Here is a 23862-nt window from a genome sequence, read left to right as displayed (position 1 = left end):
TTAAAATCTACCATCTTAATTATTTACTACAAATTTGATGATTTCGACATTGCTGATCCTAGCAGTATGCAGGACGCGTGTCACTTATCAACCTAGTAAATGGCCTAGCTCACAGCGAGTCTCACGTAACTCAGTTGGTTAGAGCGCCCTACCGGTATCTGGGAGGCCATGGGTTCGATTCCCGTCGGGGACTCAGATTTTTCCCCCGTCCCACGCTCGTGTCATGTAGAATAATTTCTTCACTATTTATCACCGAGCTTAAAATCTACCATCTTTATTATTTACCAACAAGGCAGTTTTTGTAACTTCTGTGGAGGAATTACACGAGGTATTAAGATGTGCATTTGCGCTGTCGTAACATGACCCGAGAATCAGTAATAAAGGAAAAATAAACCACACGTGCTTGTCCATGTTGTGTTGTTTTTTTTGTGTTTTGATTAAGACTAATCTTCTTTTTGGGAATAGAAGCTAATAGACCTCAGCCGTCCCTTGACTAGCAGCAACTAATTTGGCGTAACAGTATATACTTTGTACAGTAACTGTTTCACGGTCCGAGGAAAATCGCTCTATATGATTTCATATAACACTGGTCTTTCTTTATTATTATAATTATTACTTGGTGGTGATGACGTTAATTCATCTATAGCTACTGAGGTTAAACATGACTTATTCGAGACCTTGAGATTTTCGTTTACTGTTGATCGCAATCTGCGGTTTGAGGTTTGGCTTTTGGCGTTAGTGGTTGTGACCGTTTCTGCTTTTAGACTGAAGCAAATAAAAACAAAAGAACTCTGGAATCGCGAAATTCGCAAAATTAACGTGTCACGAAAATTTCATGTAATAAGGTAACTAGTAATAGTAATTGGACTGAGTGGAGTACAATTCAGGGAGTAATTGGGCGAGTAATTTCGAAATCGTCATTTCGAAATCGGTCGAGCGCGCAACGCGAGGACGATTTGAAATTACGAGCACGAATACTCTCTGAATTGTACGACAGGAAGTCCAATTACTAATTAATCCTATCAATAACAAAATTCGAGGTTAGGAAGTCTTTGGAAGTCGGTTTGGAAGTCTTTTAAGTGTGAAAACGTCAATGGTAAATTCAACTGGTTGTACAAACAGTGGGAAAACAGCAAGAAAGAACCCATTTATATGGGCGTGATTGACGCGGGAATGGCGTAGGTGTCCAATTACAGGTATCCAATTTGACGTGATCTCGCGCCGATTACGCGACAAATAGGCGCGCGCAGAACCAATCAAAATCGAGAATTTTGTTATAGATATGATTAGTAATAGTAATTGGACTGAGTGGAGTACAATTTAGGGAGTATTCGGTCGAGTAATTTTCAAAATTGGATACCTGTAATTGGACACCTACGCCATTTCCGCGTCAATCACGCGCATTTCAATAGGGTTTTTCTTGTTGTTTTCTAATTCTCGATTTTGATTGGTTCTGCACGCGCCTATTTGTCACGTAATCGGCGCGCGATCACGTGGGTGTCCAATTACAGGTATCCAATTTGAGCAACTTCAAATTGGATACCTGTAATTGGACACCTGCGCCATTCGCGCGTCAATCACGCGCATTTCAATAGGGTTTTTCTTGTTGTTTTCTAACTTTTTGAGCAACCAATTGAATTAACCTTTGACTTTTTCTTACAGAAAAGGTTCTCAAAGACTTCCTAATCTCGCATTTTGTTATTGACACGATTAATTAGTAATTGGACCTCGTCTCGTACAATTCAGAGAGTATTCGTGCTCGTAATTTCAAATCGGCCTCGCGTTGCGCGCTCGACCGATTTCGAAATGACGATTTTGAAATTACTCGCCCGATTACTCTCTGAATTGTACTCCACTCAGTCCAATTACTATTACTAATTCCACTTAAAAATAGGGGAAAAATCTCAAATTCGCAACAAACACAAAACTACTAATTTCCGCGTACGGGCGCCAAACAGCAGACGGCAAAAGTTAAATTTTTCCCTTTACGGGAAAAAAACCGTCATGCTTAATTTCTCTATTGACAAATATCCTTAAACATGGTGGCAAGCGCTTGTCACGTGACTGCTAGCGGTTTGCAGTTCTTTGGTCTTCTTGGTAACGGTGGATCTGAAGGTGTCCATTCGTCTCAAAAATGACCCATCCTGGGTTAAAAAAGACTTTTTATTAAATAAAATCACCTTTTAGAATTACTTATAATTATATTAAGTTCAAAATAAAAGCAAAATAAACTGGTGAAATAAATGCTTTCTATAGACTGCTTGCTCGTTCCCTCAGTGGAAGGGCACGTTACAAACTCTTTCATCACTTCTTGTCCAGCTCGATTTTCTTGGGGAAGACACAGTGCCCTTACTGTGCCTCGCTACCCAGGTGTTTTATTGGGTATCGGCGGGTAAGTGACTCAGTTGGCAGAAGGAAAATGACGTGGGGGGGGGGGGGGGGGTGGTGGGAGTACTCATGCTGGATTTGGCCAGCATTTTGTAGTCAGAACTAAGGTTTAAACAGTAACTCAAAAAATGACCCTATAAAATTTTGACAACGATGATACACAATAATAATCAACCAGCAGAGAAAGCAGGGAAGGGTGGGAGGGAAATTTTGGTTCTGTGATTAAGGAAAGCTTAAGAAGTGTGTTGTGCACGGCTGAGCATGTGATTATACAGTGGAAGATTTTACGTGCAAGGTAGATGTTGATTGGCTGAGCGGGATCATCCAACATGATAAACTCAAGTGATCCACGACCGGAAGTGACCTGAATTATTCTCTATTGGGGTGTATGGTTAGACATTATTTATAATTTATATTTTAGTATAAATTGGTTAAACCGCTTCTTTTACAAAATACTCTCGCTTTTCTCGATTAACAGCAATCGGTGTCCTTCGCTAGAACAGTCTGCGGTATATTCGCTACTGTAGACTAACGATCAAAAAGAAAGTGACAGGATTTTTTTTGTTCGTTGTTAAACAAACGAAAACAAAAAATCCGGAATAGTATGATTGAACAGGAATGGTATCATTCAAAGATTGCTAAGCGTAAGTGATCGTAGGTACATGTTGGAAAAGACTTTGGGAAAAAATAAAAAGTGCTTTTCTCTTCATGGAAAGATAGCTACATGTATTGTCATAAATTGAGCAATAAATTAAGCTCCCAAAACATAAGGACATGGCCTCTGTCAGGATCCTGCCTCTGTATACATAAACCTCAAATTACCTGTAAAGATGCTTTTAACTATTAAGAGTTTGAAAACAGGCTTTGTTTATTTACCTGATCTTACACTGTGTGTAGTTTTCAATACGAGGGACAAGTTTATAATCCTGGATAAGGTATCTATCGCAAAAATTGGGTTATTTTTATTCTAGTAACCAAGTTAACCCACTAATTTAAGTAGCTTGGTATGTTCTTTAAGGTATCACGGAGGGAAAATTGGTGTCTTCGTTCCAAGTGAAATTGTGTGAAAACCATCATTGGTAACCCCAATAAAGTATATATTTTCTGAAAGCTTATCGAATGAAGATTGTAGTTTTAAATTTTGCTTTGACCATATAGACCATAATAAGCAACGTCAGCATTTTGTTTGTAATTATGGCATTGCGCAACATTAGGTTTATTTGACAACACATTTACGTGAGAGCCTAAACTTTTAAGTGGAATTTGATCTACATATGATGGTCTAAAAAACTGTGTTTCAGATTTTTCCTTTCTTGCTACCTTATATTTTTACTAAATTTTTAAACTTTAAAATGGCTTTTTTAGGGGTTCTTTAGGATTAAAAATTCATAAAAAATTAATGAAGCAAGAAAAGAAAAATCTGAGACATCGCTTTTTAGACCAACATATGTAGATCAAAATCCTACATAAAAGTTTTGGCTCTAAGTAAATGTATTCTCAAATAAACATCATGATTGCAAACAAAATGCTGACGTTGCTTATTATGGTCTATATGATTAAAACAAAATCAAAAATTAAAATCTCTATCCCATAAGCTTTCAGGAAATATATACTTTATTGGGGTTACCATTGATGGTTTGCACACAATTTCACTTGGAACAAAAACGCCAATTTTCCTTCCGTGATACCTTAATTTATTATTTCGATTTTTCATTTTAATTGTATGAGAGGGGTTTCTGGATAAAGTATCTATCGCAAAAATTGGGTTAGTTTTATTCTAGTAACCGAGTTAACCCCTAATTTAAGTAGCTTGGTATGTTCTTTAATTCATTGTTTCGATTTTTTCATTTTAATTATATGAAAGGGGTTTCTGGCAAGCCTTGGCCCAACAGCCTTTTCTGTCACTTTAAATAAACATGATTTTTTGAGTTCTGTTTGATCAGCGTGTTTATTTCTCACTTCAATGCAAATATCCTCTAAGTGGTTTTCTTTATCTTCTGTTTGTTGTGAATATTGCCTTTCTTGATGTGTTTTAACAAGGAACAGCTAAAATTAAAAACAAATTAAGTAAGGAAAAACAAAAAAATCTGATACCTTCTATTATTTAGTCCACAATTTTGACGGTTTATGATAGATCTTTAATTTTTATGCCAACTGCGTCTAAGCCATTTAATTAGTAGTGCTTGATTTCTGGATGATTCAGGTGCTTCCAATTGTTTGCAGCATCGTCAAAAAACTATCTAAATTGTCTTTCATTTTGTGTTTTTTATTGGCGTTCAAAGAAACCGTTGATATCGGTTTGTTCATTTTTTCGTGTACAAACGTAGCAGTTTTGCGAGGCTTTTTGCCCGCCAGCTGCATTTGATCAAGAATTAATGGTGGTTAATGCGTTTGTCATATCAATGCAAATAAACTCTAAGTGGTCCTTTAACTTAATTTGTTTAATTTTACCACCCTTTATTATTAAATGTTTTAAAATAAAACATAAATAGAAAAAAATGGTCAAATTTTTCGTGCAATTAATGGCGAACCCCCACTCCAACTCACAGTGCGAAAACAAAAGAGACTGGCAATCCAATATACTTTGTCTGAAGTTGTTTTGTAGTGCTAGTTCTTAGGATTGACTTTGGTTTTAGAAGCTTGTTAAACAATTCATTAAATACCCAAACAAATGTGAAAACAAAAAGCTTGTTTAGTTTTCTCGTGATTGTCTTTATGCAACACATCGTGTTAAAAGGGTTTAATACTCTTTGTTCTTTCTCTTGGTTTACTTTAGTTTTGATGTTCTAATTATTATTTTAACTATGTTTAAAAACGTCGACAGTTGTTTTTAGTCAATATTGGACATGCTAATTGACCAATCAGGCTGAAGAATACGTGCACTTTAGCATTAGTGAGGAATATTAACTCAATCAGTCTCTTCAGAGTTCTTGAGCAGTTCAAGCAGGCATATATATATATATATATATATATATATATATAACTTTGAGGTAAAGTTGAATTTTTGCATTCTCGACGTTAAGTGGCTTTTCTTTCTCAAATTGTTTCTTTGTTTCGCAACAAAGCCATTTCTCCGCTTGTCTTTTCTTCGGCTTTTGTTACTCAAATAGGTTTTTTCGTTTCGTTATAAAGCCATGTTTGTGTGTCTTTCTGAGTGTACCGTATTTACTCGAATAAGCGCCGCCCCCGAATAAGCGCCGCCCTCAAATAAGCGCCGCATTTGGGACAAAAAGGTTAATAAGCGCCGCCCCCGAATAAGCGCCGCAGTCCTGATGCGGCGCTTATTCGAGGAATTCCATTTAACTTGAAACAGCACTACAAAGTAACTCTATAACAAACTTGGACATTCCTTTTTCATCAAAAGCTATGTTTTGCAGTTCAAAGTGGTTGTTTTACCGCTTGCCCATTAGTTTTTCTATCCAACATTTTTACAATACGTAGTTCTGGAAATGTTGTGAAGGCCACGAACATTGCCAGGACAGCTAGCGCCACTTCTCTCTTCAGCAAGAGATGAATACTGACAATCAAAAGACACTATTTTCAGTTACTATTAAAGATAAGATTCTTTGTTGTGTCCAAATTTTAAATAAGCGCCGCCCTCAAATAAGCGCCGCCCTCGAATAAGCGCCGCACTTGAGGCGCGAAAAATTTAATAAGCGCCGCGGCGCTTATTCGAGTAAATACGGTAAACTATAACAATTGGTTTTGTTGGGGTAAACTACATTAGTCCACATCAGAGAAACTCGCTCAGATTTAACTCAAAGATGCAATAAAAAATATCAGGGAATACGATGTAAAAACGCAATAAAGGCATTCAATGAAGTCTTTTACTCTTGATCCTATTAAATTTCTTGTGCCGAGAAGTTTACTATTGAACTCATAGCTGATGAAGTGAGACTGTTATTTCACACTGCGGAAATTTCCAAAGGCTTTAAAAACTGTTTTTTAATAGTTATAGCCCAAAACCGGGTAGAATTAAAACGGCCAAAAATTTTCAAAGCTATTTGAGGATATCAAAGTTGAAGTCAGTGAATTGCAAGGGACTTGAAGAACTTTGTCTACACAGGAGACGCGCTAAATACTTGTCGACTGCGAGCGAGCGCAGACATGTTAAGGTGATTCCACGGAATTGCATTGCGCATCCTTGCTGCGCATAAGTTTTCGCGTCATTTAGCGCGTGCACGAGCGCGCGCGCACACAGAACACTACGAGATTCTCTTCAGGCTAAGCTTGGTAGGGAAATAAATGGTCTTTTTCTCTTAAACGAGCACGGTGACCCCCATTTTTTAATGCATTAATTTAAATGTCATACGGTTGTCTACAATATATCGCGATTTAAAGAAAAGTTTAAAATTCTACATTGAGATATTTTAATTTTAATACCGTAAAAACACGTTTTTAGGTAGTGCCGTTAACGTGCGCACAAAGCAAAATCTTTAATTTCTTTCATTATCTTAATTCCTGTACAATAAGATTAGTTTTTAATATAAGATCAAAGTCTATTTTGTTGAACTAGACTAATACTTTAATGCAAAAATGATTTTTTTTCCTAGAAACAATAGTTCCCCATTCGATTATTAGGGTTCCTAATATAAACCTCGCGGGTCGTATATTTACTATAATGCCCATCCATTTTACACAAAAACTAGCGCGGGGACCCCCATTTTTTATTTCATTTTTTTAATGCTCATAACATAGTTGTAACCTGGACCAAGTTTCAGAAAATTTTTAATACTCCTTCTATTTCAGTGGAATCACCTTAAGGAAGCTCGATCTAGAATTTTTAATCTTGAGATGTAAGTTTTGAAAAATAAAATTCCATCGGAGGATTATCTTCCCTATTTTTTCCGGGTAACACCATAATGGTCGACGACCATGCACGCAAATCGGACGTACTCACGCCAAAGAAAATTGTTTTGTCGTCTACCGAAATCATAGCTATTGTTACCGTTGTCGCTAAAGAAAAAAGAAAGGAATTAAAAAATGATCATGCGAACAATATGGTAAAAAAAGCATTTTTTATATTTATCATTGCAGTTTTTCAGACATGGTTCTTCAGAATTGGATTGTGTTTTTCACATTTCTTGTGCTGTTTAATTTCATGGAGGAAACCAAACTCACCATGGCTAGCGCTTGTACAGGTGGGTAGTGTTAAAACACTTTTTGGCCCTATTCAAGCGGAACGCGGCTCTAATTACTTTTTAATCGCAGTTTATGCTATTTTTAATACAGCGTAAAACTAGCTACGCGATATGTGGACAGAAACACTCGCACATAAGTATCGTTTTCTGTTTAAATTTTAGCAAAGTGCACTTTTAAAATTTTTCTCAGGAGAGAGCCTAGTAATTATTACTTTTAATTTCGCTAGAATGAAATAACAAAAATTGCTTGTTGTTTAATTCAATTTCACAAGTAACATATCAAAACATTTTCCCTGGGTTTGGTCTCAAATTGAGAAGAATGCTAATTTTGTTGTCTTGCAGCAAGGAAGAGCTGTGCTGAGCATTACAGCTACGGGGAAAGAATCAGCGGTGTTTATACAATCGACCCTGATGGTGCAGGTGCCATGGCTGTTTACTGTGACTTTACAACCCCCGGTGGGGGGTGGACAGTGATTCAGAAGAGATTTGACGGTTCCGTCGACTTCTACCGCGGTTGCGCCGACTACAAGACTGGTTTTGGTGACCTGAATGGCGAGTTTTGGCTGGGTTTGGACAAAATACACCGCCTGACGAAATATAGGAGGTACATGCTTCGAGTAGATCTGGAAGACACTTCTGGCAATAAGGCTTTTGCGAAGTATGACATGTTTGCAGTTTCGAGCGAGAGGACTAAGTACCAGCTAAGTCTTGGAAGTTACTCGGGTAAATATTTAGTTGCTTCGTTAGATTGCAATGTTTCAACTATTTGGATTGCCCTGTGTTAAAACACTGCTTAACCATGAGACGTACAAGGGCTGGGGGGGGGGGGGGGGTGCTATCCCCATGAGGTTTTTTCGAAATTTTGAAAGGGGATTTGGCCTACAATGCTAAAACTTTAAATACTTTAAAACTGTCCATGGAATTTGACGTTGCCAATAATTACATGCAGGTTTTGCCAAAAGTCGTCATTAAAAATAAATAAATAAAAAAAAATTTCCAAATTTTTTGAAACAAAATTATACGGTTTGTTAATATTACATTTCATAATCATTACTTGATTTTGCAAGAATTTCTGTTATTTTCTGATTTTTAAGGAAACGGTGAAATCCAGGGGGGCGTATCAAAATTTATATGTCATCTTATTAGTATGCCACAGGCTTTCTACACAGTGCAAAATAATTTCGCTATGACTTAATAGAACAAAAACCCTGGGTAAGGGTTCCATTCACCACCACCTCACCCCCCCCACCCCATGTACGACGGATGGGGTATAAATGTGCTTGTACGACCGAGGGTTAATAAAATTGCCTTCCCTTATCTTTGACGGGCCCCTTTTTAAACATGAACATTTATTTACGTGATTTGTCTACAGGCACAGCAGGGGATTCCCTCTCTGGGCATCGTGGTCATCCCTTTACAACCAAGGATCAGGATAATGACAGTTGGGGCAGTAACTGCGCTGTGGCCTTTAAAGGAGCCTGGTGGTACACTGCTTGTCATGCTTCCAACCTGAACGGTAGATATCACCATGGCGCGCACTCATCTTACGCTGATGGTGTCAACTGGTATACCTGGAAAGGATATCACTACTCCGCCAAGAGATCCGAGATGAAAATCAGACCAGCGTAATTTGTTAATTTTATTCACCATGCATTTTTCTTGTTTGCCTGCTTACCAGTGCAAATAAGAGTTTTGGAAAATGAAATGTAAACATGGTATGAATGATTAAAAATGAACCAAAAGTGTTTCACCAAAAGTGTTTCATATGACTATTTTTTTCAAAAAATAGGTGTTTCTAGATGACCTTAATTTCACTCATTCCATCTTTTTGTAACGTTTGACGGCAATTGAAGATATTTTATGACTTGCCGAAGCTTCGTCCTTGCACCTCACGTTATTTCGGGCGTTTGATCGAAAGGAAAACCGCACTTTGACCGCGTTTTCAAATTTTCGTAAATTTCTGAACAATAAAAAAAGCGCTGGAATTGTTTAAAATTATGATTTTTAAAAATATATCACCAAAGGTTATCTTTAGGCAAAATATAAGCGATTTGCCAAATGGGTCCATAACGGTGCGTTCTCGGTCCTTACGGTCAGCCGTTCTCAAATGACATTTTTCTCTTACCCTTTTAATTTTTTCAACCCGTAAAATACCAACGCTTCTATAAACCTTCGGCCTGAAAATGGCTTCCCTTCAGTCACCTTGAGGTCCCCCTTTCTCCGCCCCATAAAAGGCAGCACAATTTTCACGTTCTCCCGGAACATTATACATCTTTAAAGGGACACTGTCACCAGTTTCAGTTCAAAAATTCAAGAGCCTAAAGACATATGAAAACTGCGAAAAGTTGTCCAATTTTGTTAAAAATCACCATGTAAATGTACTAAAGCGATAAACAAGTGATATTATTGTGATGCCATCAGGAACTTTAGATCTCAACCTGAAAATTCAGGCCGAATTTTTCAAGTTTTGTCCTTGTGGACTGGAAAGACGCCTTAAAACTATTTTGACTCGCTTCTTCCTTCAACAACAATTTACTTTATTTTTCCATCCTGATGTACTAGGTGCATTTCATGCATGAAAAGATCTATTCGCCCATTTCAGTACTTTTTACCGAAAAGCATTAAAATCCCCGTTCCGGTTGGAAATAATAATTCAAGCCCGCATGAAAATAATCCCCGACCCTCACTGAATTACCCCGTTTCTCGGCTTTGGCCCTACCCAAAGCCCTTTACGAAGTTGTGTAAGCCCAGCGCGCGTTTCCTTGCCAGTTATTTTGCTCGATTGAGGTTCTTTCCTATTCTTTGTACGATTTTCCTATACAAAATGATTCAAGCATGAATTAAATTTGAGGTTTTCGTTTTATTTCACGGCGGAAAAAAAACGCAAATGACGAATGATGCAGTAGGTTGATTGTAATGAGCAGAAATCACGCCAAAATTCAAAAATTGATACCGGATGCAATGGCTATTAAAACAGTATTATGCTGCACTTACAATTTGATAAGTACCAGAGATAACACTGCCCAATTCGCACGTAAATGCGGCACGCACGTATTTAACTTCTTTCCACAGATAGGCTAAGATAGCTTTTCAATAAGTAAACAGTTACTTGAGTTCTTTCTTTGGACGTTTCACTAAAACCATCAGATTTATAATCAAACTAGCCCTGGATTTTGAAGTTAAGTGGTTTTGTATCTTATATTAAAAGAAAAAGATTACAAGATTATAATTCATCATTTTAACCACGTCATCTCGTTTATGATCAGCTCGCAGATTTCTGCATCTAAATTCTTGTATATCATCACACTTAGACTTAAAGGTTTTTTTCATTTTGCAAGAAATTTGGGTGTGCCCAGACAAACAGCTCACACTGTGAACGAAAATGTTATTTCCCTCACGTTTTAAACACACACACAGTGCAATATCATAGGTTATTTGCACACACGTCCTTTACGATGGAATCTTGTCGTTAATTTCATTGGACGTATCACCAAGTTTTTATATTGACATATGATTGCTAAATGCTGATAAAGATTAAATGGGCCATGATAACAAGCCATTTAATTTACAAAGACAGAACTGAACAATATAGACGATCCGTTATCAAAAGAATGTTTGACGTTGACTTCGCCTTGAATGCTTCGATGCTAAGAGGCCGAAGATAGCTCCACTCTGCCTTATATATAAAGAAGGGTAATGTTGCAAGATCTTATAACTATATACCACCTAACCAGAGGCCCGAACAGATTCATTGTTTATAAGGGATCATTAAACCATATATTTGCTGCATACATTTCCTGTTAAACCACAGGCTTACCGTCCAATGTTTGTGAGGTCACAGCTTACCCATATGAATATTCAAATTTCTTCACTAATTGAAACATTTTCGCATTGTTTAGGTTTGCTTTTATGCCGTTTTCTTGGCGATTTGTAGCGCGCGAGTGCTGTTTTGGGGGTTTAAATTTTCGACTCGTGTACTGAATACAAATATTAATTTTACACAAGGCGTGCAACTTGGACATCGAAGAATCCGGTACCACCTCTGGAATGTAGCCGAAAAATCAAATTTCCTCGACTCGCTTTTATCGGAGATCCCGGTCCTCGGAAGAACAGTCTTCGAACTATAGTCTGGTCTAATTTGAGTGCGATCGGTTCGCCCCGTTGCTCTTTTAAACTAGCTGGAATATCAAATTATGTCGTAAATTTGCCGATTTACAATGATCTGTACCACCTCTTTGGACAATTTATGCAATATTCGCTGAAATTGGTCAAAATTACTACCTATGCTCTCATCAGAAAGCAAAACGTGTTTCACTGCAAAAGTCTTCTGGGGTACCCCAAAGAAATATTGCTCGGAAATCACGTCGGCGAAGCCGAAGACAACGCGAACTGGAAATTTAATTTGCACCTAGATTTCTTATTTTTTGTATTATATAAAATTTTTCTGACAAAATTCACGTTATAGCGAGTACACATAAGTTTCCCAGTTCACGTTGTCTTCAGCTTTGCCGTCGTGATTTCCGAGCAATATTTTTTTCGATAAAAGCGAGTAGGCCTAGACAGATTGTGCTCGCAAAATCATGAAAAGTTGCTCTTTTTTTAAAGTCAAAAAGTTGCTAAAATGTTGCCCAAAAACCCAAAAAGTTGCTACTAAAACTTCAAAAGTTGCTACTTTAATATATCAATATTTCATACAAATATTATTAAATATCATCAATCATTGTTCTTTTTGGATAATTGGAACTTAAGAAAGTTCAATATATTAATCTGAAGTGTATATCTTGGGCACATGTATATTATAAAAGGTTTGCACAGTTGAAGAACACGCTGCCGACGCTGGGTAACCAGGCCAAGAAAGCTTGGGCGACCAGGCAGTGGTAGTGAACCGAAAATAACTGGGGACGAGGTGGCCTCAACACCCGTTCCCTGCTAGTATGCAAAGTATCAATGTTTTTACAGAAATAGATGTTTCCTTTTCAAAATTGTAACCACATGTTAATTTTTGTGATTCTTATTAGGCATATCAATACAAAGTTGCTCAAAAGTTGCTCAGAAAGCCAAAAGTTGCTCAAGGTTGCTAAAATTGGAAAAAGTTGCTCCAAACGCCAAAAGTTGCTCAAAAGTTGCCGAGCACAATCTGTCTGGGCCTAAAAGCGAGTCGAGGAAATTTGATTTTTCGGCTACATTCCAGAAGCGGTACCGGATTCTTCGATGTCCAAGTTGCACGCCTTGTGTAAATATTTGTATTCAGTACACGAGTCGAAAACTTAAACCCCCAAAACAGCACTCGCGCGCTACAAATCGCCAAGAAAATGGCATAAAAACAAACCTTAACAATGCGAAAATGTTTCTACTTAATTTTATTACAAATACGAGTCGTAAAAGCCGATTTTAGAAAGCTTAAGTATTTACAATAGCAATTAGTGAAGAAATTTGAATATTCATATGGGCATGCTGTGACCTCACAAACAGGCCTCACAAGCCTGTGGTTAAACTCATTAGAAGCACACGGAATATAAGTCGATCCTAGATTTAACAACTTTATATTCCATTGAAGGTGTTTTATTTCTTGCTATAAAGAAAGTAATCAGTATTCTTCCTTTAAAACAGATACTAATACAAAGTTAATAGTCCGATACGGAAGTTTTTATTTTGATATTAGTGGAGACAGTTTTTGTTTGTTTTGTGATATGTTTTTTTTTTTTACACGAAGGTACAAATTGCAGTGGTATTTTGAAAGATAAGCATGTGAAGAGACTCGCGATTAGCGGATCCGATCTGACTTCTTGAGAGCAGGGACGTGGCATTCTAGAAGCAGCTTTTTAGTCTAATATTATTCGCATACTCGATCGATGATAAAAATCTTGATAACGTTGATAAAACACTTTAATTTTGCATAGCAATTTCTTGATTTATCGGCAAGTGCCGTAAAACGACTCAATTAATGCTGGTACGTAGAGGACCCATAAAAGAAAAGTTAATTGTTACAAATTACAATTCAATGCGACAAGGTTGAACGACAGATTTTAAGGCCCCACAAGAAATTCGAAATCAAGGTTTTATAAGAATTGAATAATACAAAAAGTCGATTGTAAAGTGCAGAAATCATTCGCAATTCAAAAATTGATATATCAAGTACAATGGTAATCAATACAGTATTATGCGGCACTTATATCTCGATACTTTGGTAAAATACATATTGCATCAATAGCCATACAATTTGATAAGTACCAGAGATAAATATTTCCCATTCCGCAGCGCACATGCGACACGCACTGTTATGTCTTTTTTCCACAGATAGTTTTTCAGTAAGCAAACAGTTAAATCCCGAGTCTTTTTCTTTGAATTTGGGTGTGCCCAAACAAACAGCTCACACTGTGAACGAAAACGTTATTTCCCTCACGTTTTAAACACACACGCAGTGCAATATCATAAGCTATTTGAAGACACTTCCATTACGATGGAATCTTATCGTTAATTTCGTAGGACGTCTCGGCAAGTTTTTATATTGACAAATGATTTCTTAAATGCTGATAACAATAAATGGGCAATAATAACAAGCCGTTATCAAAGACAGAACTGAACGATACAGACGACCCGTTATCAAGAAAATAATGAATCAAACTCATCAGGAGCATAAAAAATACAAGCCAATCCTAGATATTTTCTTTGTTTCCTTCCCCCCGGTGGGGGATAGGGCCGGATCCTAGATATTTACCAAACCTATATTGTATTATTTTAAAGTTTTTTATCCCTTTTTGCTAATAATTAAATTATTTTTTCTTTCAAGAAAGATATTGATTTAGATTGCAGTACAAATTGAAAGTTGGTTATTTGATTAAAGTGGTGACAGTTTTCGTTTGTCTTGTAATATGTTTTTCAAAAAAGACTTTTTAAGGTTCAAATTGCAGTTGTACTTGTCCGATAAACATGTAAAGAGACTTGCGATTAGGTGTACGGATCCGATCTGACTTTTTAAGAGCCGGTACGTGACTGACGTGACGTTTTAGAAGCAGCCTTTTAGGCTTATTTTATTCGCATAGATGATAGAAATCTTGATAACGTTGATAAAACACTTTAATTCTCCAGAGCCATTACCTGACTAGATTTAAGTGCCATAAAATAACTCAATTATGCAGGTATAAAGGAAGAGTCGAAATGTCACAAATTACCATTTCAATGCGACAGTGTTGAACGATAGATTTGAGGCTCCCCAAAGAAGCAAAGTTTCAGAGTAAGTAACCCAGTGTCTCTACACACTAGTTTTTATGTAACGGCGTAATAGTAGATGTCAACTCACATTTTTGCAATCTGCTAAAAAGCAAACGTGTTCAATGTTTCAAAATGACTTATTTTCGAGCGCTTTGAATTCGCGATCCATTCAGAAACACGTTCTTCCACACAAGTTTTAAGTCCGTTAAGTGCTATAAGCTTACTTCTTTTGTGGCTTCCGCGGATGTTGCTTATAATTATCAAACAACAGTCTAAGCCTTTGTCGGTCAGAAATCCCGGGGGGGGGGACTCCTATATGAAAGGGCGGGGATGCTCGTCAGAAGTTTTGAAAAAGAGCCCCTAAAAGAGACCAATCTGGGTGTGGCTCAAGATTTTCTTGACCCCTTAAAGATACCGGTCGCCTGCTGAAAGCGCATTTCGCAATTTAATCTCGTCTCTGTATTTCTAGCGAAAATTCGAGGCTTTGTTGTTGACCGCAAAATACTATTGCTGTTCTTAGACAGTTTGAACATCGTACCTTTTAAAAGACGATATATTTTGTTCGAATCGCTTCGTGTGCAATAGATTTTGGGTATCAACAAACTCGAGTAAAAGATAGACCGCGAAGGGCAGAGTATTTGAGAGTTATTCACTTGAGGAGATCAGTCCAGTAGCAGTGTCGAAACAAAGAAGATGCACTTGGATTCACAATGTAAAGAAAAAACGCTCCCGTTTACGGCAGAATCGATTTATCTTCTTTCGCATTTCTATGGCGCGTTTATACTGACAAAATTCAACATCACAAATCGAGAGTCATCATTCCAAAATGACCACCATAGCTCCAATTCAATCAACAAACCTTTTCTAAATCGAATGGCATTTTCTCGTAACATCGTCACATTAAATCGATTAGGTTAATTCGATCAGATATTTTTCAAATTGATTAGATACCTTCCAAATCGTTCAGTTTCCTTCTAAATCGATCACCATATCCAAGATGCTTTGCTGGTATACTGTATCCGCTGACAAAACACTACCGCGGTATTGAGCTTGTTGCTGCTTGCGACCTCACGACGGGGGGTTCATGATTATTTCAAAATGCTGTAAATCTTTACCAAATGACCACATAAGCAAACCTTTTATACCTGTTAGAAGGCCAAATGCCCCAAATCTTTTTATTTTCAAACGCTTTTCTTTGTCGACAGAATAAAAACAAACCAAACGCTCGCAATGCATACTTTTAGACAGAGAGTCTTTAAGGCGGCTCCATGTACAGTAGATTTTGAAACCTTGAGATGCGAGTTTTGAAAATAAAATTCCATCGGAGTATTATCTTCCCTACTTTTTCCAAGTTACACCACAAATATCATCGACCTTGTACATATATCGACGAACTCACGCTAAAAAACACTTACCGTTTTGTCATTCACAAAAATCATCACTATTGTTACTGTTGTTGCTAAGAAAAAAGAGTTAGAATTAAACTATAGTCATGCGAACATTATGATAAAAAGACCATTTTTACCTTATGGTATCATAAGGTATAGTGAGGGTTGAATGTCACTCCATTAACAATTATTATTATACATTAGTGTCACCAGCTTGATTTTGATTGGCTATAAGCACGCAGCTAATTCTTGCTTGCTGTTTCTCTTACGTCATACCTACAGACATTAGATTTTACATATGTAGAAGTGACGTCATACCTACAGACAATAGTTTTATGCATGCAGAAGGGCGGTTGTGCATAGTTCTGTGTGCCCTCTGTCTTCGTGCTCTCATTCATATATTCGGGCTTCGTTTCCCTCACCCCCCGGCTCGCCCGTCTCCTCTCATCCATTCATGTGTCCTTGTGTGGCTGCGCAGCTATTGCTGCTGTTTCTCTTACGTCATACCTACAGACATTAGATTTTACATATGTAGAAGTGACGTCATACCTACAGACAATAGTTTTATGCATTCAGATTTTGCAGATTTTGTGCAGATTTTGTGCGCGCTCTTGTCTTTACAAGTGCAGCTCAGGAATGTGCATAATAAAACAATTATTGGATTCGGTTTTCGCATGATAGCGATAATTATCAAGGCCTCAGTTTCTGTTATCCGCCTCAGCCTTCGGCTTCGGCAGATAACAGAAACTTTGGCCTTGATAATTATCGCTATCATGCTCAACCTCATCCAATAATTGTTAAAATATATGCATTAAATCCGCATTAAAAGTGAATTAAACACAGTTTCCCCTCTCTCCCGTACTAGGTCTTGTTTTGTCTACATAGTCGTGCCATTGTCTAATGTTCATATATGTGGGTGGAGGGGGTGGAGCAAAAGCGGCAATACAGTGTACATGGTTTTCAAAATGGCGCCTGTTGTGTCGAGCCCGACGGTAAAATTGCCAAAGCGGATTTTTGTTCCTTTCGCTAATCTTTGATCAAAATACACTTTTGAAGACCTCAAGAACCAACAGAAAATGTGCTCAAGAATGCTCGAGTGAAAAAATGCGACTTTCCCAATGCGAACGAAGCATAATGGCAAAGATTGCGGCTGCCGAAGAAGATGGACAAAATGTTACATTAAGCTTATTGATTAGGAAGGATGTGTTGACGACAATCGGAATCCTTGATGGTGGTATTAACTCAATTGGAGAAGGTGAGAGTACTAAGAAACTGCTTATGATTGTAGAACTACTTTAACGAAGATAAGTTTATAATTTCAACTCGTGCCGAAAGAAACTATCATTATCAATTGCATTGTCTGAAGTCGATAGTTTTGTTATGAGGAGTTTGTTACCTAGCTGTTCCAGTTCGAAGTACGATGTGCGATGACAGATTGTTTCTGAACTTATTAAAGTTTTAGCAGAATTTCATGTAGAAGTAATTCAGTCAAGCTAAGTTTGTAGTTTCACCTTGGAACCGAAAGAAACTAACATTGTCAATTAAATTGACTGATGTCGATAGTTTTGTCGTCAGGAGTTGAGTTGCCCAGCTGTTCTAGTTCAATGTGCAATGACAGATTGTTTCTGAAATTAACTTTTAGCAAAATTTCGAGTAGAACTACTTTAACGAAGTTAAGTTTATAGTTTCGCCTCGGGACTGAAAAAAATAACAATGTTAATTCTGTTGACTTCTTAGAAGTTAAGTTGCCTAGCTGTTCCAGTTCGATGATAGATTGTTTCTAAAATTCAGTTTAGCAGAATTCAAGTAAAAAAACTAATTCACTTAAACTTAGTCAGTTAATGAGTTCAACCTTGAGACCGAAAGGCACTAAATAACATTGTCAATTGTATTGAAATCCATTGTTTTGTAATGAGGAGCTGTTCCATTTTTGCTTAAAATGTTACTTTTTGTAATTCATGTTACGTTAATAATTAGTTATCAAATCCTGTAATAGAAGAAATCATGTCAAGTAAAAATAGCAACTGCAACATGTTTGTAATTCACAATAAAGGTTAGAAGAAATTTATTCCTGTCATCTCTCTCAACAACTCAACAACCATACCTTTATTAGTCTACCGGCCCTCTATCATGTTGTTAATGTCACATTGCCATGTAACAACAAAAGCAGTTTCAATCAGGTTTATATTATTTTATAAGTTCACTTTACCCCTTTTGTTTCTGGACCAAATTCTTCTAAAAATAACAGTGATGATAATTTCAAATAATAATGTTGGAAATAGTAGTCTTCTTCAATAGTGTGTTTAGTGTGGTAGAAAGAAAAACCAGTGTGAAAAGAAATGTATTTTTTAGCACTCGCCATTCTGCGCGCTGCACCCCACTCTATGTAAACGCCAAGGACAGGCTATGGACTATGGTACACTTAGGACAGACTTTTGTAGTTTTCATATAGGTGACACTTTGCACAGACTTGTAACTTCGAAAAATGATTAATCTTCTTCCATGATCAAAAAGCTAGACTATGATTAATCCCTCATTTCTCTCCGCGACATGATTCTCTCACACGATGGCTATATACTATAACCTCGTTCCCAAGGTCTCCCCCCCGGGCAAGACCTGGGGGATGGGAACGAGGTGGGCTCTGCTAATCAGTCACAAATGAGCAACTACTTACTGTATATATCTGAACAGAAAGTTAATTAGCGCGGTCCCCAAATCATTGCAGAATAACTAAAACACCTTACAAATGGAACAATTTTTAGTTCGAAAAAAGGGCAAATGTTCATCGAATAATAATTATTACCACATACCATAAGGTGGCTCGAAGGAGACTTTGATTATTTGTTTATCATTGCAGTTATTCAGACATGGTTCTTCAAAAGGGAATTTTGGTTTTCACGTTTCTTGTGCTGTTTAATTTCATGGAGGAAACCAAACTCGCCATGGCTAGCGCTTGTACAGGTGGGTAGTATTTACCCCTTCTCTGGTCTATTCTCTTGGTAACGTACAAAGTCCTCCATGGCCTTGCACCAGGCTATTTAAATGACCTGCTTTTGAACTACACGCCTCATCGTTTACTACGATCAAGTAGCTTAAACCTACTGTCTATTCCTAAGACTAAAACGGTTACCTATGGTGACAGATCGTTCTCAGTGATTGCACCAAAGCTATGGAATGACTTGCCCATTGTAGTCAAACAGTGCCCCACAGTTGACTCTTTTAAATCGAGACTTAAAACTTTTCTTTTTAACAGCGTTTATATTTGATTATATTTGATTAATTGTAAAAAGCATTGAGACTCCGTCAGGCTGTAAAATGCGTTTTTAAGTACCTTTATTATTATTATTATTATTATTGTTATGTTCCTTACGTAATGTTTGCTTAAAGTCCTTAGCGCCGAGACCAAACCATGGTCCTGGGGCACTAAAGGGTAGCCAGTTTTTAGCTTGACAACACCCTCCTCAAAATATGCGCTGTACCCAGCAAGGTTATCTTCTGTAGCTCACTGATGCTTATTTGGCCGGGGATTCTTCCAATATAACTCTCTAGTCCCTTTTTGATAGCTCCAAGTGCTCCAATGATAACTGGTATCGTTTCCGTTCTCATGCCCCACATTCGGCTTGTTTCGATTTCCAAGTCCTTATATTTAGATAGTTTTTCAGTGACTTTCACGGATGTGTATCTGTCTGATGGTACTGCCATGTCAATAAATTCACAGGTTTTCGTTTTGTGGTCTTTAATCACTATATCTGGTCTGTTGGCTGTTATTTTCCTGTCCGTGTGTATGTATGTATGTATGTATTATGTATGTATGTATGTATGTATGTATATATATATATATATATATATGTATATATGTATGTATGTATGTATGTATGTATGTATGTATGTATGTATGTATGTATGTATGTATGTATGTATGTATGTATGTATGTATGTATGTATGTATTATTATTATTATTATTATTATTATTATTCAAGCGAATAAACGAATACGTCGATCGTTTTTTTAATCGACATTTATGCTACTTTTTTGGAGAAGCGCTACACTACGCAATATGTGAGCTGAAAAAATTGAACAAAAAAATCCTTTTTGTTGACATTTTAGCAAAGAAAGTCTCTCACATTTTTTTCACGAGAGAGCCTCCTTATTATTTTTAATTTCGCTAGTAAGTATAAAATTACCTACATTTGTTGTTAATTAATTCAATTAACAAAGGAATGTTTCACCGTTTTTTTCTTGGGTTTGGTCTCAAATTAAAAATACTAATTTCGGCGTTGTTTTAAAGCAAGGAAGAGCTGTGCTGAGCATTACAGCTACGGAGAAAGAATCAGCGGTGTTTATACAATCAACCCTGATGGGGCAGGTGCCATGGCTGTTTACTGCGACTTTACAACACCCGGTGGGGGGTGGACAGTGATTCAGAAGAGATTTGACGGTTCCGTGGACTTCTACCGTGGCTGGGCCGACTACAAGACTGGCTTTGGTGACCTAAATGGCGAGTTTTGGCTTGGTTTGGACAAGATACACCGCCTGACGAAATATAAGAGATACATGCTTCGAGTAGATCTGGAAGACACTTCTGGCAATAAGGCTTATGCGCAGTACAACATGTTTGCAGTTTCGAGCGAGAGGACTAAGTACCAGTTGAGTCTTGGAAGTTACTCGGGTAAATTTTCCAGCTTTTTTCCCCTTAAATCTTAAGTACAGTTATTTAGACTACTATGTTAAAACTGACTTAATAAACAGATAAAGACACTATCCTATGAACATTTTGTTATTGTGATTTTTCTCCAGGTACGGCAGGGGATTCCCTTTCATTGCATCGTGGCCACCCCTTTTCAACCAAGGATCGGGATAGTGACAGCTGGTCCGGTAACTGTGCCGTGACGTATAAAGGAGCCTGGTGGTACGCCGCTTGTCATCGTTCCAACCTGAACGGTAAATATCACCATGGCGCGCACTCATCCTATGCTGATGGTGTCAACTGGTATACCTGGAAAGGATATTACTACTCCGCCAAGAGATCGGAGATGAAAATCAGACCAGCGTAATTTGTTAACTTTATTCACCATGCATTTTCCTTGTTTGCCTGTCTAAAGGCCGATTTACACGGTACGATTTTGTCGCATGCGACCTGCCTGCGACATGCTTACGACAGGATTACGACACGAATTGTTTCGTGTAAATCAAACCTACAACTCCTAAGTCGTGTCGAAGGCCTGTCGTAAGCATGTCGCATGCGACAAAATCTTACCGTGTAAATCGGCCTTAACAGTGCAAATGAGAGTTTTGGAAAATGTAATGTTAACGTGACTTGATTAAAAATGGCAACAAAAATGCTCTGTTATTAGTTGCGTTAGGTTTTGGGCACCAAAAGGCTTGGGCTTTTGGAAAAAAAACATGAAGTATCGTAGATGACCTTTATTTCACTCACTCCACCCTGTACGCCTGGTATCAGATCCTGTTAAACGTTTTGTGAATCCGCTGACCATCCTTGTTGAATTGCAACCAGATTACTTGCGTTACATTTGCTTTTGCGTGACCGACATAGGTTCGTAATCTTAAAGTGTCTTTTCAGAACAATCACTTTTGATTGCTTGTAGACCACAGTAGAGAAAACAATTTTATTCGTCCAGTATTTACAAATGTAGGCGTTTGCAACCATATCACGGCAACATCCCCTACAGGTCATAGCAAGCAGTGAACGGTTAGGGCGGGATTTCGCTTTTGACATTTTATAATAAAGAGACCACGGAGTTATATCATTATCACATAAATTAACGGATGGCTAAATATCATCGTAGCAATCCATGAAAAAAAAAAGATGTTGCAGCAATGACTTATTAGGCAAGTAGCAGATGGGACGCTTGGACTTTCGAAACTAGACACTTTTTTAAGTACAGGCAAGAAAAGCACGGAGTTCTAGCTACCTTTTAGGTAATGTAAACGACCCATTTCTTTTTTTAATGTATATTAAAGAAACATACAGACATTAGACAAGTACTCACTAATATTTCAACTTGCGAAATTTTATTTATGGAAGAGGAATTGTTGAGTGAATCCGAATTAGTGTTTTGTGCGCTCTAGCATAAATATATACTATTCCATGGGGGTATCGAAACGTTTTAAGGTAGTCACTTGTGGGTTTGAAGGTTTATTTTGTGCTACACTGGTTGTATGCTGTATTGAGAGCAAACCATGACTCGAAACCTTCGTTAAAGGTGCTTCGTTGCCGAACACCAAGTAATCAAGAATAATTCTCACCTATAAAACGTCCGATGTAGAGAAAAAGAGTAAACATTCCGAACAGATTTAACTGTAAACAAATCGATAACTGCAAACATTGTGTCCTCTGGTTAATTACTCCCAAGCCTTCTGTTTATTTCGTTTATTAACTGGGATTTACATTTTTTTTCAAAAGTCATCTGCAGCGAGTCAAAATCTGTACTTCATTTGAAAATTAACACAATGTTTCTGGCGAGGTTTTAAGAAAACCAGTCTTCTTCCAATTCAATAGTATTTTTGTTATGGTAATAAACATTGTTATTGCTACGATATGAGTAAAGTTAGTGCAAAACCAAATATGAAACCTTCGAACAAGAAGAAAAAAAATACTTTCAAAAAAAAAATCTTAGAATTTCAAAACAACTGTGTTTTCAATTAAAATGTCACACAGGAATTGAACCTTAGCAAACATTACGCCAATTAATTTTCCCAGATCAATAAGCTCTTTCCGGAGCAACGACGTGAGTGTTTTGATACCACGGTGGAGAACACAATTACATCGCTGCAGTAGACACAAATTAATGTTTTTGCGACCATATCGTTTGCAACATCCCCTGGCTACGCAACAGCAAGCAGTTAGGGATTGTGGCGTAATTTTGGCATTGCTGAATCGTAAAATAAAGAGACCATGCAACGTCATCATTGAAACTAAAACTTACCACATGGCTCAACATTATAATAACCAAACATACAAAAAAGGTTGCAACTAAAACTAATTAAACAACTGGCAGCTGGGATGCTTGAACTTTCAAAACTGAGACTAATTCAACTTCTGGAAAATTCAAAAAAGTTGTAAGCATCCATGTGGTAATTTACACGTCCTTTTTAATTTATTTTTTTTTCTTTATGTATGTAAAAAAACAAAACATATAAAAGGTAGATACTGACACTTGCTAATATACTGCACCTGTTGTTATATAAAGAAGAATCAAATGAATCAGATATATTGAATATGAATTATTGTCTTAAAAATAACTTTATTTATGCTCGAATTTAATATAGCTAAGACAAGCTAGTTTCTTCGAGAAACAAGTGAAATATATATAAAAAAAATAAAAATAAAATACGTAAAATAGAAATAACAATATTATTATATCCGTTAACTATTTACACATTAAAACTATATAAAAATACAAATTTACAAAGTTTGTTCTATTTACCCCCTCCCCAATGATAAAAAATCTTAGCTAAAAGTACATTGTCGGATTGCTGTAATGAAGTCATTTAGTGATGTCGCAGTTTTTATAATTTCTGGTAATGAGTTCCAAGTCTTTGCAGCAAAATAGCTGAATGATTTTAGTCCTTATGTTGTAGAAGACGGCTTCCTTAAATGAAGAATATCACTTCCCCTTAGGGATGTTGTTTATGTTTATGTTCTCCAATGTCATGGCAACCGACTTTATCCGCCATATTGGTGTTCCATGGAAGCAGAGTTTGAGTAGCG

The 23862-nt window shown here is 37.1% G+C and overlaps 2 protein-coding genes and 1 long non-coding RNA gene across 3 annotated transcripts in view; 2 read left to right on the top strand and 1 right to left on the bottom strand.

The window, feature by feature from the left end:
* LOC144661303 (uncharacterized) overlaps window positions 1-16906 on the bottom strand; it is a 45617-nt gene extending 28711 nt beyond the window's left edge. The window contains exons 1-2 of the long non-coding RNA XR_013572253.1: window positions 16679-16906; window positions 16315-16447 (exon numbers count right to left, since the gene is read on the bottom strand). This is a non-coding gene — a long non-coding RNA (uncharacterized LOC144661303). The remainder of the gene's footprint in view (window positions 1-16314; window positions 16448-16678) is intronic.
* LOC144661277 (ficolin-2-like) lies at window positions 7415-9285 on the top strand. Its single transcript, XM_078521983.1, has 3 exons — window positions 7415-7529; window positions 7872-8252; window positions 8902-9285. Exons 1-3 carry the CDS (start codon window positions 7436-7438, stop codon window positions 9156-9158), a joined length of 732 nt encoding a protein of 243 aa, XP_078378109.1. The 5' UTR covers window positions 7415-7435; the 3' UTR covers window positions 9159-9285.
* LOC144661276 (ryncolin-1-like) lies at window positions 14633-21470 on the top strand. The gene is made up of 4 exons (XM_078521981.1): window positions 14633-14763; window positions 18987-19090; window positions 20419-20799; window positions 20928-21470. Exons 2-4 carry the CDS (start codon window positions 18997-18999, stop codon window positions 21182-21184), a joined length of 732 nt encoding a protein of 243 aa, XP_078378107.1. The 5' UTR covers window positions 14633-14763; window positions 18987-18996; the 3' UTR covers window positions 21185-21470.
* The last annotated feature ends 2392 nt before the right edge of the window (window positions 21471-23862 follow it).

This window comes from Oculina patagonica, chromosome 7, assembly GCF_052425735.1.
Source record: "Oculina patagonica isolate OP01 chromosome 7, crgOcupat, whole genome shotgun sequence".
Taxonomy (NCBI): Eukaryota; Metazoa; Cnidaria; class Anthozoa; order Scleractinia; family Oculinidae; genus Oculina; species Oculina patagonica.
Note: the sequence above shows the minus strand (reverse complement) of the source record. Positions and strands in the feature narration are given on the sequence as shown.

Coding starts and splice junctions, on each gene's coding strand:
- LOC144661276 (XM_078521981.1), top strand. CDS start 18,997: ATGGTTCTTCAAAAGGGAATTTTGGTTTTCACGTTTCTTGTGCTGTTT. Junction 19,091..20,418: donor CATGGCTAGCGCTTGTACAG/GTGGGTAGTATT, acceptor GTTGTTTTAAAG/CAAGGAAGAGCTGTGCTGAG. Junction 20,800..20,927: donor GAGTCTTGGAAGTTACTCGG/GTAAATTTTCCA, acceptor ATTTTTCTCCAG/GTACGGCAGGGGATTCCCTT.
- LOC144661277 (XM_078521983.1), top strand. CDS start 7,436: ATGGTTCTTCAGAATTGGATTGTGTTTTTCACATTTCTTGTGCTGTTT. Junction 7,530..7,871: donor CATGGCTAGCGCTTGTACAG/GTGGGTAGTGTT, acceptor GTTGTCTTGCAG/CAAGGAAGAGCTGTGCTGAG. Junction 8,253..8,901: donor AAGTCTTGGAAGTTACTCGG/GTAAATATTTAG, acceptor ATTTGTCTACAG/GCACAGCAGGGGATTCCCTC.